This window comes from Carcharodon carcharias, chromosome 8 (genome assembly GCF_017639515.1).
Source record: "Carcharodon carcharias isolate sCarCar2 chromosome 8, sCarCar2.pri, whole genome shotgun sequence".
NCBI classification, from domain to species: domain Eukaryota; kingdom Metazoa; phylum Chordata; class Chondrichthyes; order Lamniformes; family Lamnidae; genus Carcharodon; species Carcharodon carcharias.
Genome location: NC_054474.1, coordinates 152376182 through 152399024, shown reverse-complemented (window position 1 = coordinate 152399024; position 22843 = coordinate 152376182). Strand labels below are relative to the sequence as shown.

Here is a 22843-nt window from a genome sequence, read left to right as displayed (position 1 = left end):
GTACTGCAGGTATCTGTGCTTGTGCCCCAGCTATTCATAATTTATATCAATGATTTGGATGATGGAACCAAATGTAATATTTCGAAATTTGCTGATGACACAAAACTTGGTGGTAATGTGCGTGGTGAGGAGGATATTAAGAGGCTTCAAGCCGATGTAGACAGATTGAGTGGGTGGGCAAATACATGGAAGATGCAGTATAGTGTATAGCTTGGATAACTGTGAAGTTATCCACTTCGGTGAAACAACAGAATGGCAGCGTATTATTTAAATGGTGATAGATTGGGAAATGTTGATGTACAAAGGGACCTGGGTGTCCTTGTACACCATCACTGAAAGCTAGCATGCAGGTGCAGCGAGCAGTTAAGAAGGCAAATGGTATGTTGGCCTTCATTGTGGGAGGACTTGAGTACAGGAACAAGAACGTCTTACTGCAGCTATACAGGGCCTTGGTGAGACCTCACCTGGAGCAATGTGTGCAGTTTTGGTCTCCTTACCTAAGAAGGGATATACGTGCCATAGAGGGAGTGCAGTGAAAGATCACCAGACTGATTCCTGGGAAGGCAGGATTGTCGTATGAGGAGAGATTGGGTCGAATAGGCCTGTATTAACTGCAGTTTAGAAGAATGTGTGCGGATCTCATTGAAACGTATAAAATTTTGACAGGGCTGGATCAGCTGGACGCAGGGAAGATGTTTCCTCTGGCTGGTGGGGTCTAGAACAAGAGGCCACAGTCTCAGGATACGTGGTAGACCATTTAGGACTGAGATGAGGAGAAGCTTGGCACCATCCAGGACAAAGCAGCCCACTTGATTAGCACCCCATCCACAAACATTCACTCCCTCCAGCACCGGCGCACAGTAGCAGCAGTGTGTACCATCTACAAGATGCACTGCAGAAATCTACCAACGTTCCTTAGGTGGCGCCTTCCAAACCCACGACCACTACCATCTAGAAGGACAAGGGCAGCAGATAAATGGGAACACCACCGCCTGGAAGTTCCCCTCCAAACCCACTCACCATCTTGACTTGGAAATATATCGCCGTTCCTTCACTGTCGCTGGGTCAAAATCCTGGAACTACCTCCCTAACAGCACTGTGGATATACCTACACCACATAGACTGCAGCGGTTCAAGAAGGCAGCTCACCACCACCTTCTCAAGCACAATTAGGGATGGGCAATAAATGCTGGCCTAGCCAGCAATGCCCATGTACCATAAATGAATAAAAATAAAGTAGGGGGGAAGTGAACCTGTGGAATTTTCTACCATAGGGAGCTTTTTTTTTATTCACCCATGGGATGTGGGCTTCGCTGGCTGGGCCAACATTTATTGCCCATCTCTCATTGCCCTTGAGAAGGTGGTGGTGAGCAGCTTTCTTGAACCACTGCAGTCCATGTGGCGTAGGTACATTCACAGTGCTGTTAGGAAGGGAGTTCCAGGATTTTGATCCAGCGACAGTGAAGAAATGGCGATATATTTCCAAGTTAGGATGTTGAGTGACTAGGAGGGGACCTTCAAGGTGGTAGTGTTCCCATCTATCTGCTGCCCTTGTCCTTCTAGATGGTAGTGGCCATGGGTTTGGAAGCTGTGGAGGTCAAGCCACTGAATGTATTTAAGAAGAAACTCGTAGAATTCTAGACTCTGAAGGCATCAAGGAGTATGGGGAGAGCACGGGAGTATGGCGTTGAGATAGAGGATCAGCCATGATCATATTGAATGGCGGAGCAGGCTCAAAGGGCTGAATTACCTACTCCTGCTCCCATTTTCTATGTTTCTATGTCTATAGTGTAGGTACACCCATAGTGCTGTTAGGAAGGGAGTCCCAGGATTTTGATCCAGTGACATTGAAGGAACACCAATATATTTCTGAGCCATGTGGTGTGTGATTTGGAGGGGAACTTGCAGATGGTGATGTTCCCATGCATCTGCTGCCCTTGCGCTTCTATGTGATGGAGGTCACGGGTTTGGAAGCTGCTGTCTAAGGAGGCTTGGTGAGTTGCTGCAGTGCATCTTGTAGATGGTACACATTACTGTCACTGTGCATTGGTGGTGGAGGGAGTGATGTTGAAGGTGATGGATGTGGTGCTAATCAAATGCGCTGCTTTGTCTTGGATGGTGTTGAGCATCTTGAGTGTTGTTGGAGCTGCACTCATCCAGGCAAGTGGGGAGTATTCCATCACACTCCTGAATTGTGCCTTGCGGATGGTGGACAAGCTTATGGCAAGTTGTACAACTACGATGAGGGAGTTCGATGGGAATTGTAATTCTGAATCAATGGGTTGTTGCCATCCCATCTGAATTACCATTAAAGTGGGCAACAATATGGAAGAAGCTCTTGTGTTGCAGAATTCTGAATCCACCAAACAGAAACATCTGTGCGATGTCAGCCTTCATTCCCAGGGAAGTAAACGCGCTGGGAATGATTTTCCTGTGCATTTTTAGCAGTAATATTCTCTGAAACCCCATCGTCCTCATTTCCCAGGTGAATGTAGATAAGAAAGGCAAGAGCTGTCAGTTCTTGCTTCATTAAAAAAAAAATCCTTCAGTAAAATGAGGATGAATTCCCTCCTGATCAGCACAGTTAACGATCTGTGAGTAACAGCCTGACTTTCAAAAATCTGTCAGCTTTTTTTAGAATCATTACTTCCACCTTGAGTGATAATCAGTACAGTGTCTGAAGGGAGCAAGGAAATAGCTGTCATCACTGCTATTGTCACAGTCGATCTTAATTATTGTAGCCAAGTCTTTGGCCTGTTGATCTTTGATAATATCTCAGGAAAATGTTGCATTGTGCAGCCCACACTCTTGCAGCTATGGAAAGATTTTATTTTATCTTTACAATCCACTTATGCAAGGGTCTGATCACTAGGCAACTTATGACTGCTGGTCCCCTGACACTTTTGAGTTGAATCTTAAAAAATTACACAGCCCAGGATGACACAAAGGAGCCAATTTTAGTCTAACCTTTCTGTCAGAAAACTGACTGGATCTGTGTAAGTCTGCTTTCCTACACTGCTCAATTTTAATCTCTGTTGAAATCGATATAGTATCATCAATATGCTGAGGGTTACCCTATTAAATTAACTGGACCAGTCATACAAGACCAGGTTAAGAATTGGGATTTCTGTGACAGGTAACTCACCTCCTGACTCCCCAAAGCCTGTCCACCATCTACAAGGCACAAGTCAGGTCTGCGATGGAATACTCCCCACTTGTCTGGATGAGTGCAGCTTCAACCGCACTCAGGAAGCTCAACACCATCCAGAACAGCCCACTTGATTGGCACCCTATCCACCATCATAAACGTTCACTCCCTCCACCACTGGTGCACAGTGCCAATGGTGTGTACCACCCACAAGATACAATGCAGCAACTCACCAAGGCTCCTTTGACGGACCTTCTGAACCCATGACCACTACCATCTAGAAGAACAAGGGCAGAGGATGCACTGAAACACCACCCCCTGCAGGCTCCCCTCCAAGCCACACACCATCCTAACTTGGAAATATATTGCCGTTTCTTCATTGTCGCTGGGTCAAAATCCTGGAACTCCCTTCCTAACAGCACTGTGGATGTACCTACACCACATGGACTGCAGCGGTTCAAGGGGATGGTTCACCACCAACTTCTCAAGGGTAATTAAGAATGGGCAAGAAATGCTGGCCTAACCAGCGACACCCACATCCTATGAATGAATAGAAAAATTGGCAGGAATCACAGGATTCCCACTGGTGACTTAGGTTCAGATCTCTCCAGCACGCTTTTGGTTTTCTACAACCTCCACCAGTCTACTTTGAAGATGCATCACATATTTTAAGGTAATGGCAGTTTCTGCCCCAGTGTGACCTGTAACCCCCCCCCACCGATCAATCTGTAAAGCAGGAAATACATTTGAACCCATAGAAAGGAGAGACTGATTATTGGGATGAGGGGATTGTCCCATGAGGACAGAAGGAGAGATTGAGTAGACTAGGCCTTTATTCCCTAGAGTTTAGAAGAATGAGAGGTTATCCAAACCAAACATATACGATTCTTAAGGGGCTCGACAGGCAGATATTAAGGAAATGTTTCCCTCTGGCTGGGAAATCTAGAACACAGGATCACAGTCTCAGAATACAGGGTCAGCCATTTAGGACTGAGATAAGGAGAAATTTCTTCACTCAAAGGATTGTGAATCAATGGAATTCTCTACTGCCGAGAGAGCAATGGATGCTCAGCTATTGAGCATATTCAAAAGAGAGGTCGATAGGTTTTTGGGTACCATGCAAATTAAGGAATATGAGGAGAGTGCAGCAAAGTGATAAAAGACCAGCCATAATTTTGAATGGTTGAGCAGGTTCAAAAGGCCAAATGGCCTACTACTGCTCCTATTCCTTATGTTCTTATGTGCTTAAAAGTTACGTGGAAGCACACCTTCTGCTTACAATTTGTGCAATCATTGTTTTGACTGAATCCCTGGCTAGAGTGGTGAAATGGTAGGGAACTGAATACACTGCAAACCTTGATTGTTCCCTGTGAAATGAAACAACTTTTCTGTTTGTTTTCCTTTACTAGGGGGAGCCAGGATTCATGGGACCAATTGGAGAACTCGGGAAAGTTGGGGAAAAGGTACATTAAATTTACAGCCAACAATTTGTGTTTAAAGCGAGTTATTTGGAATTTAAATTACACTTCAATGACAGTGTATTCATAAGTATCGTTTGAACAAAGGTGGTGGGAACACAGTGCAGTCTAACCTGGTGGCATACCTGAGTGTCATAGTCTAATGCCAGCCGATTAGTCAGCTTTACCAACAAGATAGCCCCCTGTCTCTTCCACTTGGAAGGCAGTGGCCTAGTGGTAATGTTGCTGGGTTAGTAACCTAGAGGTCTAGGCCAATATTCTAGAGGCATGTGTTCAAATCCTACCATGGTGGAATTGATTGAATGAAAGTCTTAGTCATGATTGTTGTAAACACCTGCCTATGTGTGACTCCAGACTACCCTCAAGGGCAATTGTGGATGGGCAACACATCCCATGAACAATTTTTTTTTTTAAAAATGGAATGGTTATAGAAGTTTTATCCTCAAATCTGAAGTGACTCAACCCATCTTCATGGCTTCTGAGCACAGAATGATTTGGTAAAAGTTAATGGGGGAGGTTGAAGGTTAGAAATGGGTTTACTTGTATTGGATTGAGAGATGTAATCCAGACATATTAGTGTAAAGAATGGTTAGAAATGGTGGCTGTAGCCACCAAAGTGAGGAACTGACAGACAAAAATAAAGTAAAAGAAAATCCAATTTACAGACACATTTTAAAAATTGGGTTTTATGTAGTGTTACTCGATAGTATTTAGAACAGGGAAACAGACCTTTCAGCCCAACTGGTCCATGCCATTGTTTATGCTCCACATGAGCCTCCTCCCATCCTTCTTCACCCAATCCCATCAATATATCTTTCTTTTTCTTTCTCTCTCAAATGTTTATCAAGCCTCCATGTTGGGATGGACAATTTTTTTCCTAATCTTCCTAGTGTAGAGTACATCTGGGATCATGCCCTTTTCTTGTGGTGTCAGTTGTAACTCATTGGGTACCACTCTCGCCTGAGTCCAAAGGTCATGCATTCAACTCCCAGAGATTAAGCTCAAAAATCAAAGCTGACACTCCTGTGCAGTACTGAGGGAGTGCTGCACTATCTGTGATGCTTACTAGTGAGGCAGTATGTATTACCAATCCTGGGCTCCCTGGAGATGTTTAGATGCATTGTGAGGCTGGAGTCGAATACAGGCCACACCCATGAAGAATGGCCCTATCCCTTCCTCGAGGATATAGGGGAACTCGGATCTTTCCCCATGAACTTGTCTGCAAATTACCAAATTACAGAAGTAAAATCTTGCAGATTCTGGAAATCTGACATAAGGACAGAAAATACTGGAACTACTCAGCGGGTCTGGTGAACACTGTGTCTTTATACTAATACAGCTGGATTACTTCTCTCAATCCCTGTCAGGACAATATAAGTAAGCCCATTTCTGTGGAGAGAGAAACAGAGTTTACAGGGAGGATGTGGGCCACTATACCAGGACAGCTCCCCGCTGAGGCCCAGCCACCAAGGCATTTTCCCAGCAGTGGGACCAGAAGTCAAGCAGCTGCCCTTGCCAAGGTTGCAGCCAGCCAATTAGCACAATTAAAGGTGCTGTTCAGGGCCATTTTGCCAGACTCCTGACATTTTGCTGATGGCAGAGTGCCAACGCCACCCCACCCCCACCCAATGCAGGGGGAAGACATCGGCTTCATGGAGGTGGTCTCCACGCACCAGCCCCAGAGTGGGCTTATTGAAGCCGGGAGCAACATAGCAGGAAAGGCATTCCCTGCATCCCCAATAATTCCCCACCCTCGCACAGGAGTTTCCCCTTCATCCCTCGGCCATCTGAAGTTTTGTATTTTATTTAAACTTAACTGTTGCAGCTCTTGAGGTCTCCCGTGTGTCTCAGCGGTGACCATCTCTAAGTGCTAAAGAACATTGCGACAGTGCACCCAAAATCTCACCACTCTAATAGCGTGCTTTGGTTTCACAGAGCAACATAGCACTGTTCTTGGTTTTGTATTTTTCTTTGACACCTGCAGTATGTTTTCCAGCAAGGCATGGACATTGTTTGTGTCCCACTTTCCCTGAAATAGCCAGAACTGGTATCTCAAGTCCAAACTGCATAAGAAAAGAGAAACTTGCATTTATATAATGCCTTTCACAACTACCAGAAGTCCCAAACGCTTTCCAGCCAGTGAAGTATTTTTTAAGTCATGGAGTCATTTTAGCACAGAAGGAAGCTATTCGGCCCATTGAGTCCATGCCGGTTCTCTGTAGAGCAATTCAATCAGTCCCATTCCCCATTCCCCCACTCCATCCCCATGGTCCTGCAAGCTTATTTCCCTCCATCCAATTTCCTTTTCAAATCCTTGATCATCTCTACATCCACCACCCTCATGGGCAGCATGTTCCAGGGTCATTACCATTCACTGCGTAAAAATATTCTGCCTCACATTCCCCCCTGCATCTCTTGTTCAAACTCTTAAATCTGTGTCCTCCCATCCTTGTACCATCTGCCAATGGGAACAGCTTTACTTTGTCTATCTTACCTAAATCTGTCATCATCTTGTACACCTCTATCAAATTTTCCCTCAATCTTTGCTGCGAGGAAAACAATCTCAGTTTCTCCAACGTAACCTTGCAGCTAAAATCCCCTATCCCTGGATCCATTCTGGTGAATCCCCCCTGCACACTGTCTCAAAGGTCCCCACATTCTCCCTCATATGCGGTGACCAGAACTGGAACCAGTTCTCTTGTTGTGGCCTACAGAGCTTTATATAGTTTCAGCATAACTTCCCTGCTTTCATACTCAACGGCCTGAATTTTCAGGATGGCAGAGGCTCGGCCCCCCGCCATCCAAAGAGTCAGTGGGGAACACATCCGCACCCACACCAGCTGGCCCTGCAGTCTTGGGGACGGGCGTTGATTGGCAAAAAGTGGGACTTCTGCCCGTCGTTTGGAGAGCTGCCGGCTAATCAGGTTGATCCAGCAGCTCTGCAGGCCCTCCAGCCACAGCGCTGCAGTGGCTGGAAGAGGCACTGCAGGGAGCTGCCTGGAACTAAGTGCCAGGAACCAGAGGGGAGGTAAGTGGCGGGGGTCCCAGGTGGAGAGGGTAGGGAAGGCCTTGGGAGCCACGAGGGGGCCGAAGGGGTCAAGAGGGATGGGCCCCGGTGGAGGGAGGTTCAGAGGTCACCAGGCCTTAAGGGGAGGGGAGGGCGCCCCCAGTGAGAAGGAGGCTTCTGATGGAGGCACCCACCTCCCTCCACCCTCCCTACCTGAGATCAAACTCTGTTCATTTTTGGGTTTGTCCCCCTGATCTGTCATCCATCCACCAGCCTAAATATTGAGGCTGGGCAGCATCCCGGAGGGAATCCCATCCATGCAATTTCACACTCTCCCCCCCCCCACCGGCCCACCTCAGAACCTGTTGTGGGGGGGGTGGGGGGCAGTGTAAAATTCTGGCTAATACCTCTATTTATGAAGCTCAAGGCTCCATATACTTTATGATCGCTCCCCAACCCCTCTTGTCCCTGCATACTCTTTAGACTGTGGAAATTTAATCACTGTTACAGGAAACCGAGCAAATTGCCTGGGTAGATTTGAATTCAGAAACAACTTTTCAGCTCATTCAAATGAAAATATCTACAGAACAGTCAAATAAAACACTTGTGACTCGGTTCATAGTGACATTGTTGCATGACTTTAAGGCTGAATGTTTCCAGAGGAGAATGACACCAGCTGTCACTGGTCTACATTTAATGTCAGACCATTGCCCAGCAAACCGGCAACAAGAACCCAATGCATGCAAGGATTGGAGAGGTCGATTTCTTATTTTCCTCATTTCTCATTTTAATGATACCCGAAGGAGTTTCCCCCAACAAAAAAGCCTGCTTTATCTGTCTTTGTGTGCTTGTTTGTCCATGTTACTGTATCCACAATGCAGGATGATACCTGCATAATATTCTGGTCACCTGCTCAATGAAGTAATGCAAACAAGGACAGGTTTTGAAATTAAGGAAAATCCTACAAATGGAGGGTTTATTGTGGATGCCTGGCTTCTTGCACTGTGTGTATAAGAGCACATTATATTCCAAAAGCGACTTTTGTCCAGGCAGATAATGACTCAGCTTGTTTGGTTTTTTGGGCTGTTTGTACAGAGCATTGGAACAGTACATTTCAGCCAGTGGAAAAGCACAGTTACAAAACATCAACATGCTGTGTTACATGAATGATTGTACACACCAAACACAGACCTCTTGGCCCATCTTAGTGTACGTATTGTTGGAGTGTACATGTAGTCTGTTTTGTGGAATTCCACTGAATGTCATTTCCTCTTGTTTCTACAGGGTGATCGTGGTGAAACAGGTCCTCCAGGGCCTCCAGGAGTTAAAGGAGCGATGGTAAGGAGTAAGTCTGTTCTCGCTTGCTCTCTCCTTCCCCTTCCCCTCTCTCTCCTCCCCCACTCTCTCCTTCCCCTCTCTTTCCTCCCTGACTCTCTCCTCCCCCACTTTTTCCTTCCCCTCTCTCTCCTCCCCAACTCTCTCCTCCCCCACTGTCTCCCCTCTCTCCCCTCACCTTTTTTCTCCCCTCCCTGCTCTGTCTCCCCCTCCCCCCAACCTGTCTATCCTCCCCACTCTGTCACTCCTCTCCCCTCCTTTATCTCTTTCTCTTTAACCTGTCCAGTCGGTATTTTCTCAGTCAGGTTCTCTTTGCTGTAAAGCTTTTGCATCGTGACAAATGGCCAACTCACCAGTTGCACTGTGGATTACATGGTATAAATGTGCAATAGTCTGTAACACAGACATTGACTCTGACCAATACACAATCTGAAATTCTTCCTTAATATGCAGGTTTCTGAGTAGAGCTGCGAGCGATTGGGGCTCGTGTACTTGTTACTTTTAGTTTCGATGCATAGTCATAAAAACTGCATTTTGAACAATACGTTATTGGGAAACAGAGTTAATATTTTGGGTTGATAAACTTTCATCTGATCTGGACCTGAATCTGAAATAAAAACAGAAAGCACTGGAAATACTCGGCACGTCAGGCAGCAACTGTGGAGAGAGAAACAGAGGCCCAAATCTTCCGCTCCCACCCACCACGGGAATCATCGCGGGCAGGGTGGAATATTTGATGGACCAGCAAAAGGCCGGTTGGCTTTGGGAGGGAATTACCTGTCCTGCAGTTGGCAGGGCGGGAAAATCCCACCCACAGTTAATGGGCGGGCTCTTTTGTGACCCGCAGAGGCGACACTGGGAGGGAAATGGGAAAGGCCGGCGTTGAATCAGGGGGGCTGATGCATCCCCCGCCTCAGGCAAGATTGCCCAGAAGTAGGTGAACAGCGGCTACCCGACCAAAAACAGCGGGTAGGCAATCTGCGTAATTAAGTGCCCTTTTATGAGTAGATTAAGTTTGCCACCAGTGGGTGGGTTCCCCACTGAGGGCCCCCAGGCTTGTCAGGTGTCTGGAGGCAGCTGACTCGGGGGTGGTGGGGGGGTGGTCGGGTGGGGAAGGCCCATGAGGCCTCCACAGAGGTGGCCTCCCAACCGTGGCCACTGTTTATTTTGTTAAAGTACAAACAGCTTCGGAGGGTGTCTGAGGATGGAGGCACCCTCCTCCTGTGATTGAGTCAGCAGCCTCTAGAACCTTAATCGGATGGTGGATCTGGAGTCGGGGTCTTACTCAGTCGTCTCCAGGAGGATCTCGCAGATGGGCTTGTCAGGGCGGGGTCGGAACCTGAAAATGGTCTCAACTCGCATTCGTAGCCTAAGAGCAGAAGATTTCACCCTGATCGAGCTATCCATTAATCCTAACCCTAATTCATCCTAATCCCACTAACTCTAGTGTTAAACCCCATGACCCTGCAAATTATTGCTCCACAAGGGAAATTAGTCCTCTGGGCTGAAGTAATGAGACCTCAGACTCCAGTCAACAGTTTTACAAGAGGAAAGGTAGAAAAAATTTTTTAAAAAATAGAAATATTTTGGTATGATAGTTTTTTCATTCAGCACTATGATTGTGTAAATATTGTCAATGTCATTGAGCTTTGTATTATAATATACTTTGTCTGGGTGTCTTCCAATAGCAAGATAACACTATACTACATAAAAGCCACATACATCAAAACATCTCAGTAATATTTTATTCAGCCCCTAAGTAAACCTGATGTAAGTGGTGGTGGTGAAACTTGTAAAGACAATAATCCGAGACTAAATTAAATGGCATTTGGAAAAGTATGGGCTAATAAATGAAAACCAGCATAGATCTGCTAAAATAAAATTGTGTTTGACAAACTTGGTTAGGCTCATTGATGAAGCGACAGAGAGGGTTGATGAGAGTCACACTCATCAGTGGATGTTGTGTATATGGACTTCCAAAGGGTGTATGATAAAGTACAACACAGTAGACTTGTTAGTAAAATTAAAACCCATGGGGGTCAAAGGGACACTGGCTGTATTGGTATGAAATTGGCTAAGAGACAGAAAGCAGAGGGTAATGGTGAATGGTTGTTTTCGGACAGGAGTGAGGTATACAGTGGTATTTCCCGGGTGTGACCACTGCTCTTTTTGATATTTATCTAATGGAGTGGATTGGATTTACAGGACATAATTTCAAAGCTTTCAAATGATATAAAACTTCGAAATGCAGTAAACTGTGGGTAAGATAGCAACAGACTTCAGGAGGACACAGGCAGACTGGTGAAAAGGACAGACACATGACAGATGATAATTTCGCCCAGCAAAGTGTGATGTGCTACATTTTGGTAGGAAGAATGAGGAGAGGCAGTATGAACTAAATGGTAAAATTTTAAAGGGATGCAGAAACAGAGAGATGTGACGGAATAGGTCAACAAACCTTTGAAGGTGGCAGGTCTCTTAACATTATATCAATTGTATTGTTATGGTCAGGGTTAAATAGATGGAGGGTATTGATTGATTAAGTATCTTGAGCACATATAAAGAGGGACTGCTGGGACACTGGGTTGGTTGGTGAGTAGGTATAGATACCTAGGCGGTAGAGAAACGTAATGCTACATTCTGTGAATAAATCGACCAGCAAGCAAAGGATTTGGGTTTGAAATCATTCTTCGCCATCTGGCTTGGCATCCTTGTAACAAGGACAGGTTGAGAAGCGTTAAACAGCGTACAGGATCCTTGACTTTATTATGATAGGAATGGAATACAAAAGCAAGGGAGTTATGCTGAACCTTTGTGAGACACTAGTTTGATCCTAACTGGAGTATTATGTTAATTCCTGGGCACCACACATTGGGAAGGATGGCAAGGCCTTGGGAAGTTTGCAGAAGAGATTTACTAAATTTTCAGGATGAGGGACTTCAGTTATTTGGTGATACTGGAGAAGCTGAGCTTGTTCCCCTTGGAACAGAGAAGTTCTAGAGGAGAAATAGGTAAACAAGGAAAAGCAGGCAGAAGGGTTGGTAACCAGATTGCAGGTAATTGGTAAAAGAACCAGGAAATATGAGGAAATACTTTTTACACAGTGTGTTGTGATCTGGAGTGCACTGCCTGCACATGCGGTGGAAGCAGATTCAGTAGCAACTTTCAAAAGTGAATTGGATAAATAGTCGATAGAGAAAAATTTACAGAGCGACGGAGAAAGAAAAAAAGCATGGAATCCATTGAATCACCAAGGAGCTGACAGAGACACAATGGGCCGAATGGCCTCATTCAGCACTGCATCATTCTCTGACTCTATTGCAGAAATGTAAAACCATGAGTGGTAGAAAATGCCAGGTCCATCAATATTTGAAAAGGTAAAGGACAGCTTAAAGTTCCATGTGAAGCCTCATTTCCTGACTATTGGTGTTACAAAGTTCCTCTTCCAATAAAAGGAGCATTTCTAAAAGGCAAATTGAAGTCTTGCAAGATTTTTTGTCATCACTTTCACTCCATCCCAATGATAAAATGCTCCATCTGGTGGCCAAACTGAATCTGCAAAATCATAATTATTCCCATTGAGGCCAGCTGAGCCTGAACTGTGGGATTTGAATTCAGACTGGGCTCGATTTTAACTCTGTGCAGGTGAATGGATTTTGAGTGAATTAAAATCTCACTCAAGAGTACCTGGCAGAAGGTTCAATGTTCACCCAATCCAATGCAGCCTAAGATAAAAGCAAAATACTGTGGATGCTGGAGATCTGAGACAAAAACAAAAATTGCTGGAAAAACTCAGCAGGTCTAACAGCATCTGTGGAGAGAAAGCCAGAGTTAATGTTTCAAGTCCGTATGACTCTTCTTCAGAACTCAATAATATGGTCTAATCAATACAGCCAATGAAGTGCTTTTGAAGTGTAGTCGCTGTTGTAATGTAGGAAACACAGCAGCCAATTTGTGCGCAGCAAGCTCCCACAAGCAGATATGTGATAACGATCAGATAATTTGTTTCTGTGATGTCAATTGAGGGATAAATATTGGTCTGGAAAATTTAACATTTCATTCATTGCCTATCCCTAAATGCCCTAGCAAAGGTAGTGATGACCCACCTTTCTTGAACTGCTGCAGTCCATGTATAATGTGGGAAAAATGTGAGTTCCATTTTGGCAGGACAAATAAAAAAGCAGACTATCTAAATGGTGAGAGATTGCAAAGCTCTGAGATGCAGAGGGATCTGGGTGTCCTAGTGCATGAATCGCAAAAGGTTAGAATGCAGGTGCAGCAAGTCATTAGCAAAGCTAATCATGCAGGTGCAAACTCAAACCCACCATTCTGTTGCATAGTACGCTAAGGCCTAGACCACACTCATGGCATCTTATTGAATGGTGGAGCAGGCTCAAGAGGCCGAGTGGCCTACTCCTGCTCCTAATTCGTATCATTTATTGTGAGAGGAATTGAGGACAAAAGTAGGGAGGTTATGCTTCATTTGTACAGGGCATTGGTGAGGCCACATCTGGAGTGCTGTGTACAGCATTGGTCTCCTTATTTAAGGAAGACGTTCATGCATTGGAAGCAGTTCAGAAAAAGTTTACTAGACTAATACCAGGAATGGGTGGGTTGTCTTATGAGGAAAGGTTGGACAGGCTGGGCTTGTTCAGCTGGAGTTTAGAAGAGTAAGAGGTGACTTGATTGAAACATGTAAGATCCTGAGGGGACTTGACAGGGTGGATGTGGAAAGGATGTTTTCTCTTGTGGAAAAATCTAGAACTAGGGGTCACTGTTTAAAAATAAGGGATCACTCACTTAAGACAGAGATGAGGAATTATTTTTTCTCTCAGAGGGTTGTGAGACTTTGGAATTCTCTTCCTCAAAAGGTGATGGAAACAGAGTCTTTGAACATCTTTAAGGCAGAGGTTGATAGATTCTTGATAAGCAAGAGGGTGAAAGGTTATCGGAGCTAGGCCGGAATGTGGAGTTGAGGTTAAAATTAGAGCGGCCATGATCTTATTGAATGGCGGAGCAGCCACAAGCAGTGGCCTACTCCTGCTCCTAATTCGTACGTTCATGTAGGATTCCTGTTTATTAAGCAAGGAAATAGTTACCCTGCTGGGTCACAGCATTTGTTTGCATAATTGCGTAGGGTCACAGCTTATCCAACAGGAAGAGCTAAGATAACAAGAGTTTAGAAATAAAATTCTTTCAGAATTCAGTATGTGACTGCCAAAAGCTGGAATAGTTTCAGCATAACCAACATCAAGATCTCAAAACTGATGTGTTGGGCATTAACTGAAAAAGAGACTTTGCCACCAATAAAAAACAGAGCCTGTAATATTTCCTGAAATCTCTTAATTAACATATGGTTAGTTCCGTACAGTTACAATTGAAATAAAGCCATGAGTGTGGTCTAGGCCTCAGTGTGCTATGCAGCAGAATGGTGGGTTTGAGTTTGCACCCGCATGATTCACCACACAGCAATTTGCTGACTTTGTTTCTGCTGTTGGAGCTCTGTGCCAAGTGAAGACCAGTGTTTTCCAGTGAAGACGTGGGAGGGGGTGAATTAGTGAGATTCATATCCAAAGCTGGCCTTCCACACACACGTAGGCATACACATGTAAGCGCACACACACACACACACACACACAAACACACACACACTCTTCCCTGTAGGTGATTAGAGAAGCATAATATTGGGACACCATTTACTCCATTCCCCAGCAATGATTCCTGGCTTGAGGAGACCAAAAGAATCACCAAAATAACATTTAAGATGTGACCATAGGAATAAAGTGTGAAAAGGAAACAGTGGTAGTTTTCTTGGATGGAAGATGATGATTAGAAGGGAGGATTATTACAGCTCAGATTTTCCTGGAAATGATGCTCACCATAATTTACATGCGAGTCGACCAGCAACTTTTGGCAGGGAAGAGGTAACCTGGGTATCATGAATTGCCACACATTGCTCTCTGATGTTCACCACCCTGTTTTTAGCAAAAAATGGCATCTTGCGATGAACCACCTCGTGAGTTTCATGAACTTGCTGGATTTGCCCATGAATTGTCTATTAAACCATCCACAGAAAGTTGGATCTAGTAATTAGCACCATAAGAGCCCTTTTAAGGACATGATAATTGTTAATGACTAATGAACAACTTCCATTGCCCAGAAAATGAACAGGATTAGTGTGGAGTCTCACTCCTTCAAGTTGTGAATTGTTGTTGGAGATTTGGAAAATGTCATTTAAATTCAGAAATATTTTTTCTTACTTTTCCTCTCCGGATAGAGAGAGTGAGAGAGAAAAGTGACAATCTTTCTTTCTCTCTATTTCTCTTCTGGACATGATATGAAACAAATTCACCCTTGTCCTCGGTCCCTACTCTGTTTATTTCTCAATCCTTTATCCTCATTGGTTGTGGTGTTGTATTATCTGTCCTATTATTAGGACCTAGCCGGCTTGTTGGCCCTCACATCTCTATTATCAGCTCACACATTCTATAACTTTCTGGGCAAAAAGAAGTGTTAAAACTTAAATGTGCATGAACAGACCTCGCTAACAGCATGGCTGAAGATGCCCCGTTCGCGCAAAATCTGGGCCAATAAATCAGAAACGCTTTGCTGACTTTTTTTTTAACATTGTAACTTAAGAAATCACAAGTGCACTAACCCTGGCCACACCAGCAGATCTCCAGAAAATATGACAGTATTTCTTATTTAGTTTTTTTTTCTCTGTATAGCTTTCAAGCGGTCCACATTTTCCCAGCATTAAAATGGCCAGGCTTCATTGAAAATCCCACATACCAACAAATCCCATTGGAGTAAAGCTCTTTACCACCGATGTAATGGAAGAATTCAATACTCCTGGTGCACGCCTGGAGCACATATCAAAAGGTTTCATACTGTGAACAATGATCTTCTGTTTCCTAATTTTAATGGACAGAAAATCAAGGGCTGGGGCTGCAGAATTTTCTGCCATGCGCCACCAGTTTACGTCAGAAGCAGAGAAGTGGAAAACCTCCCCTGTATTTAGATTGACTAAAGTTGACTGCAGCCATGGATTCCTGCTCCCTCGCATTATCTACACACTAGAGCTTGAAGCATTTACAGTTTGAGCACCTTCTTGAGACTCCCTCCCACATTTTGGAATTAAAAAGCGTCAATTAATGGCACACGAAAACAAATGAGACAGAAAGAGCTGCGTACAAAGCTCTCTGCTTCTTTTCTGCAATTTTGTTGAAATTACTATTGCTCGAAAGATTTATATTTATATTTATATAGAGCCTTACCACGTTCCCCCCGGAGCGGGTCTTCTGGCTCAGTTAGTCGCAGCCCTGCTTCTGAGCCAGGAGGCTCCAGGTTCAAGTCCCGCTCCAGGACTTGACGGAGGTTTTCAATCAGCCGGCAAAGACAAGGCTTGAAGTATTTGCAACAATCTTCAGCCAGAATTGCCGTGTGGATGATCCATCTCAGCGTCCTCCAGAGGTCGCCAGCATCACAGATGCCAGTCTTCAGCTAATTCGATTTACTCCATGTGATATCGAGAAAGTTGAGTTTTGATGAAAAAAAGAGACATGTCGAAGCTTTTTGTCTTGCATTCATCAGGGCACTTTGCTAGAATACCCATATAAGGGGAAAACAACAATTTATACTGTATGTGAAGAGACTGCTGATTGGTAGGCAAGCGGACCCTGATTGGTCAAGGCATTGCCCTGAGGAATGAGTCAGCGAATGGCTGTCGCTTATTTTGTTTAACTGAAACAGGAGCAATGTGTGTACATGTTCTTTCTGTCTGCAAAGAACAAGGTCCTGTGTATTAATATATGTAGCTTTTGATACAAGCAAATGCACCACACTGCGAGTCCGACTAACAATTTTAAATTGACTGTCAGTGTAATTCTTAGCACCTTGAGGACTATTTAGCAAATGTTGTCCAATCATGGAATCACATCTAATATTGGACACTGTGTTTTGAGTTTTGCAAGCATGGGCTGGTTGGGTACCGTCTGTACCTTGCCCGTTGTGAACAGCAGCTGGGATACGCTGTTTGATACAATCCGCAGTCTTTGGGACCTACAGCCTACATACCTAGCATCACACTGGCACTAAAATTCATATACCACGTTATTCATTTGTGTGATAGGCACAATATCTTTTGGCTTGACGGCAGCATCCTGTTAGTGGCGAAAACCACTCATGTTGCTACTGCATAGTAGCAGCGTGAAACAGCAAGCTTCACCTGTTGCTCAAATTTTTGAGATACCTTACCCATCCAGGATAATCTGAGGTAGACTGGGCACTTTTCAGGGTCAAAAGTGAAGGCCTTAGGCCCGTTCATGAGTTTGCGTGATACACAGCACAAAAGGATCTGATCAGGGTAGCTTGTATCCTGCAGGATGCCTTTGATGCCCTATTTCAGCATCAAGTTTGCATGGTGAGAAAATGGCCCAGGTCCTATTTTCAATGTTGCCAATAAGACCAACCTTATAGTGTGCAGAACTGTAAGAACCCCAACACGTATATTGACCAGTAGGCTTGTGGTAGAGAATCCCCAGACAGATTTCTCAACTAGTACATAAAGAAAGGGGAATTAATTTGACTGTTCCATTTCAAAGGTGAATTTGAGCGCAGGTTGGAGCCCGTTAAGACATGTGAGGAAATTGTTACATGCAGCTGTGGATTTAAATACAGCGAATGTATCATCCACACATCAGAAATATGCGAGAGGTAGGAGGTTAGGTGTCATTCCATTGAAGACACGTTTCTCATGGAAAATGTTTGCAAGAGCTGAGCCTAGAGGGGATCCCATGGCAACGCTATCTATTTGGGCATATATGATGTCATTAAAACTGAACTCAATTGGGCAAGTTGCCGAGTGCATAAGCCCAATGAATACTGATTCACACAATGGTGTCTAGATCACCATGACATAGCGCTGCAGCGCAAATATCTATGGCTTCCTTAAGTGGAACATTGGTGAATAGGCTAGCAATGTCAAATGAGCACATGGACACAGCATTGCTATTGGTATGCAAGTCCTGTACGGCCTTCGCAAATGTGATGGAATCCTTCAGCGCGTATGTGGAAAACTTGGTCAAAACTGGTTGTAACAATTCGCCCAACCACTTGGCCAATTCATGTTGTGCAGAACTGGTCATAGATTAGATGTGACATAACAGGACATCACTTTTGTGTGCCTTAGGCTGCCCATACACACACAGCAAACCATGAGGATAAACGCAGTCATATATATCATGCAGAGCTCATCACTCTTACACAATTCGAGCAAGAGTTTTTTTTAGATTACTTTCGAGCAAGGCTGTCTGGTCATGTTGAGCGGCAGATCCAATGGATATAAATTTGGACTCGTCATTAAGAATGATGTGCATTTTGTTGAAATAGTCACGTTTGTTAAGGATGACCAACCCAGACATATACACACATTGCATTTGTTTCAGCTAAACAAAATAAGTGACAACTATTCGTCGACTCATTCCTCAGAGCAATACCTTGACCAATCGGGGTCAAGCTGCCTGGTTTATATTTGAACCAATGCATGGCAATTAACTGCCAGTCACCATCACTGGTGCATTTTCCATGGGAATGCCTCTACCAATCAAAGTCCACTTGCCAACCATTCAGCACTATCTTCAAATACAGTGTAAATTGTTGTTTTCCCTGTATATTGGTATTCTTGTGAAGTGTTCTGAAGAGTGCAAGACAAAAAGCTTCAGATTGTCTCTTTTTTCAGCAATACTCAAGGTCTGTATCACCAAATGACTATTATCAAGAAACGGATGAAGACACTGGATACTGCAAAGGCTATGGGTCCTGACAATATTTCAGCAATAGTACTGAAGACTTGTGCTCCAGAACTTGCTGCGTCCCTGGCCAAGCTTTTCCAGTACAGCTACAACAGTGGCATCCACCCGGCAATGTGGAAAATTGCCCAGGTATGTCCTGCACACTAAAAGCAGGACAAATCCAACCCGGCCAATTACTTCCCCATCAATCTATTCTCGATCATCAGTAAAGTGATTGAAAGGGTCATCAACAGTGCTATCAAGCGGCACTTGCTTCACAATAACCTACTCACTGGCGCTCAGTTTGGATTCTGCCAGGATCAGTCAGCTCCTGACCTCATTACAGCCTTGGTTCAAACATGGACAAAAGAGTTAAACTCAAGAGTTGAGGTGAGAGTGACTGCCCTTGACATCAGAGCAGCATTTAACCAAGTGTGGCATCAAGGAGCCCTAGCAAAACTACAGTCAATGGGAATCAGGGGGAAAACTCTCCACCGGTTGGAGTCATACCTAGCACAAAGGAAGGTGGTTGTGGTTGTTGGAGGTCAATCACCTGAGTTCCAGGACATCACTGCAGGAGTTCCTCAGGGTAGTGTCCTCAGCCCAACCATCTCCAGCTGCTTCATCAATGGCCTTCCTTCCATTGTAAGGTCAGAAATGAGGATATTTGCTGATGATTGCACAATGTTCAGCACCATTCACAGCTCCTCAGATGCAGAAGCAGCAAGACTTGGACAATATCCAGGCTTGGGCTGACAAATGAAAGTAACATTCATGCCACACAAATGCCATCCCCTGCAAGAGAGAATCCAACCATTGCCCCTTGACATTCAGTGGCATTACCATCACTGAATCGACACCATCCAGGACAAAGCAACCTGCTTGATTGGCACCCATCCACAAACATTCACTCCATCCATCACCGACGCATAGTAGCAGCAGTGTGTACCATCTACAAGATGCACTGTAGGAATTCACCAAGGCTCCTTAGCATCTTTTCAAACTCCCGACTGCTACCATCTAGAAGGACATGGGCAGCAGACACATGGGAACACCATCACCTGGAAGTTCCTATCGAAGTCACACACCATCCTGACTTGGAAATATATCACCGTTCCTTCACTGTCACTGGGTCAAAATCCTGGAACTCCCTCCCTAACAGCACTGTGGGTGTACCTACACCACATGGACTGCGGCAGTTCAAGAAGGCAGCTCACCACCACCTTCTCAAGGGCAATTAGGGATTGGCGATAAATGCTGGACCAGCCAGTGATGCCCACATCCTGAGAATGAGTTAAAAAAAACTCTACGCTATTCTCTCCAAGGGAAAGAGTGTGAAGATACAAAACAAACAAATATCTCTCGGAAATATGTCAAATGCAGTGAATTACTGTTGGAATACATGGGGAGAAAACTGTTCCCATTGCTGGAAGTATCGAGAACCAGAGGGCACAGATTGAAGGTAATTGCATACGAAGCAATGGTGCAGCATGAGGAAAAACATTTTCATGCAACAAGTAGTTAGGATTTGGAAAGCATTGCCTGAGAGTGTGGTGGAGGCTGATTCAACTGAAGCATTCAAGAGGGAGTTGGATTATCATCTGAGTTTGTGGGGTCAAGGAGAAGGCAGGGGAGTGGCTCAGGGTGAATTCAGAGAGCCAGCATTGAAGCGATGGGCCTGTGGCCTTCCTCTGTGCTGTAACCATTCCATGACATCAGCAAACAGGACTGCTAGATCCTACAAACAGCTATAAGAAGAATGACCAATTAACCTGACTTTTGTGAGCTTGGCTGCAGGTGACTATGGCCGGGATTTCCCGTGCCCACTGGTATCGACCATGTTTGGTGATGTGAGCGGACGATATGGCGAGAAGGTCAAAAATCAGTTTCACAACTTGTGAAAGCAGTTTGCAATCATCCGTGTCTGCTCAGCCCAGCCCATCTTCGGGAACCTCGTTGTAATACATCAGCATATCATTATAAGGCCAGCCCGCCAGACTCATCCTCACCCTGCTGGATCGTCCACCCATGTCAGTGGGAGAACACGCCGATGTGTTTCACAACAGCATATTTCAGGTGTGCACTTGGCGGGCTGCACCTTGCTGAAGAAATCAAGGTTCGTTTGCCTACCTTGCTTCAGTCAGCACTGATAGTCATCAGCACCAAGCTTCGCAGACAGCACCGCATCACTTTTAGGAGAGCTCACGGGCAGGTCCCTAGCTACCAGGTCAGCCATATGTGGGTGGCTTTTCAATGGCTGCAGGCATAGGGCTTGCTTGAGGAAGGGGGAGAAGTGGCCTCAGGCAAGGGAAGAGACTGCAGTACGAGGGCTGGACTGCGGAAGGGGAGGTATCCCAGGGTGTGTGTGGAGGCACAAGTTGATTTGTGCAAGTGGCCTCAAGCTGGTGCAGGCTGAGGAAGCAGTCTCCAGAGGAGATGAGGCCAGATGGACATGTGAGGGTATGTGTGTGAGAGAGAGAGAGTGGTGATGTCCCTTGAATTGGCAGTGAGTGAGATGCCAGTGAATCTGTGATGGGCTTGAGTGTGTGAGTTTAGAGTGATGAGATGGTTGCCTTACCCAGGCGGCACAAGTGAGATCGTTCATCCTCTATCTGCATCGGATGGCCAACCTCTTCGGTGCAGCATTAGCACCGATCCCCACTGCCATCGCCTCCCAAGCCGGAGTGGTAATGTTGCTGCCCCTCCAGTGGCCAGAATGGGGGGGGGGGGGGGGCGGGGCTAGAGGACATTACAGCGGGCCTCCATGGGGTCCGAAAGGCGCTCAAGGGCTGCAGTCTTCTTCCTTTTCGGGGCCATGTCTTCTTTGCTGCAGTCCTGGGCTGGAAGCACTGAGTGCAGCTGCACCTTAAATGTGGCGCCTGGCGTGATGAAGTGGCCAGGTGAGGCGTGCCAGGTGAATCGGAATCCGCCCGCCTTGGAAACGGCTTGTATACCCAGGAATGCATAGTTAATGGGGCGGGTTTGTGACGATACGATGTGAAAAGTTGCGTCGTTTTTCCCGCCTGCTACCGCACTTAGTGCAAATCTGGGACAGTTCTGGCGTATGGCACTTGGATTTGCACTTGAAATACCCTAAACTACAGGGCGATAGACCAAGAGCTGGAAAGCGGGGTTAGGCTCGCCAGCTATCTCCCAGCTGGCACGGACACAATGGAATGCATAGCTTCCTCCTGTGCTATATGTTTTCTGTGTTTTCTAATGTTCAGGCCACTGGGAGAATTTCCTACTTTAGTTAAAAAAAAAAGGCTGTTCTTAAAATTACATGAGTCAGATTGTTTTGCAAAAAAAACCTAAAGGGAAGGATTTTCAGACCCCGCTGAACTCAGCCATGGAAGCAGATAGGGCCCAAAAATACTGGAACTGGCCAACATGCAGTTTCCTGGTGTCAGCCATTTTGGCCGATGTGGAATTCGGGGCCAATAGGGCTGCCCCATCCCCACAAGGCAGTCAGCCAATGAGGTTCGTTCAGAGCCTTGCTAAGAGCAGTTGAAGCAGACCCATTGGGATTTTCCAGCCAGCCTCCAGTTTCCCAATGCAATGGGATGTAGGTGGGGAGAAGCAGATTAGCTGCCTGGGGGTGGGTGCCCATTGTCACGTCAGGGGTGCCAGCACTCCAGGCGGGCCAACAGGCCTTCCATGCCAGTCTGGATGTGGGTGCGGCCAAAGGCAACCCGGTAGACCGTGGTGGTCTGGCCACTTTTTCTATTTTTAAATTAAAAGTTTTAAAAAAGCTTCCTGCTCATGCACCCTCTCAGTCACTTACCCTTTACTGCAGCCTGCTGCCCCTCTCAAGCTGCAAAGATTCTAACAGGCCCTCCAACTTCGAGAGCTCACCCGCCGCCCTTAATCGGAGAGGGAACTGGTCTCCACGCCAATTGAGGGCGTACCTGGGTGGAAGATGATAATTAGAAGGGAGAATTATTCAGGTCCAGATTTTTTCAGGAAGTGATGCTCACTATTATTTACATGCAAATTGACCAGCAGCTTATGTTGAGGAGGAGATACCCTGTGCATTGTGAATCACCATACATTGCTCTCTGATTTTCGCTGCCCTGACAGTAGC

General features: G+C 45.4%; 1 protein-coding gene across 2 annotated transcripts in view; it reads left to right on the top strand.

Moving 5' to 3' along the window:
• The window catches only part of col27a1b (collagen, type XXVII, alpha 1b), a 598999-nt gene that overhangs the window by 351974 nt on the left and 224182 nt on the right, over window positions 1–22843 (top strand). For both annotated transcript variants that reach the window (XM_041193458.1, XM_041193459.1), the window contains exons 25-26: window positions 4558–4611; window positions 8918–8971. In XM_041193458.1, the coding sequence (XP_041049392.1) occupies window positions 4558–4611; window positions 8918–8971 (108 nt within the window). The remainder of the gene's footprint in view (window positions 1–4557; window positions 4612–8917; window positions 8972–22843) is intronic.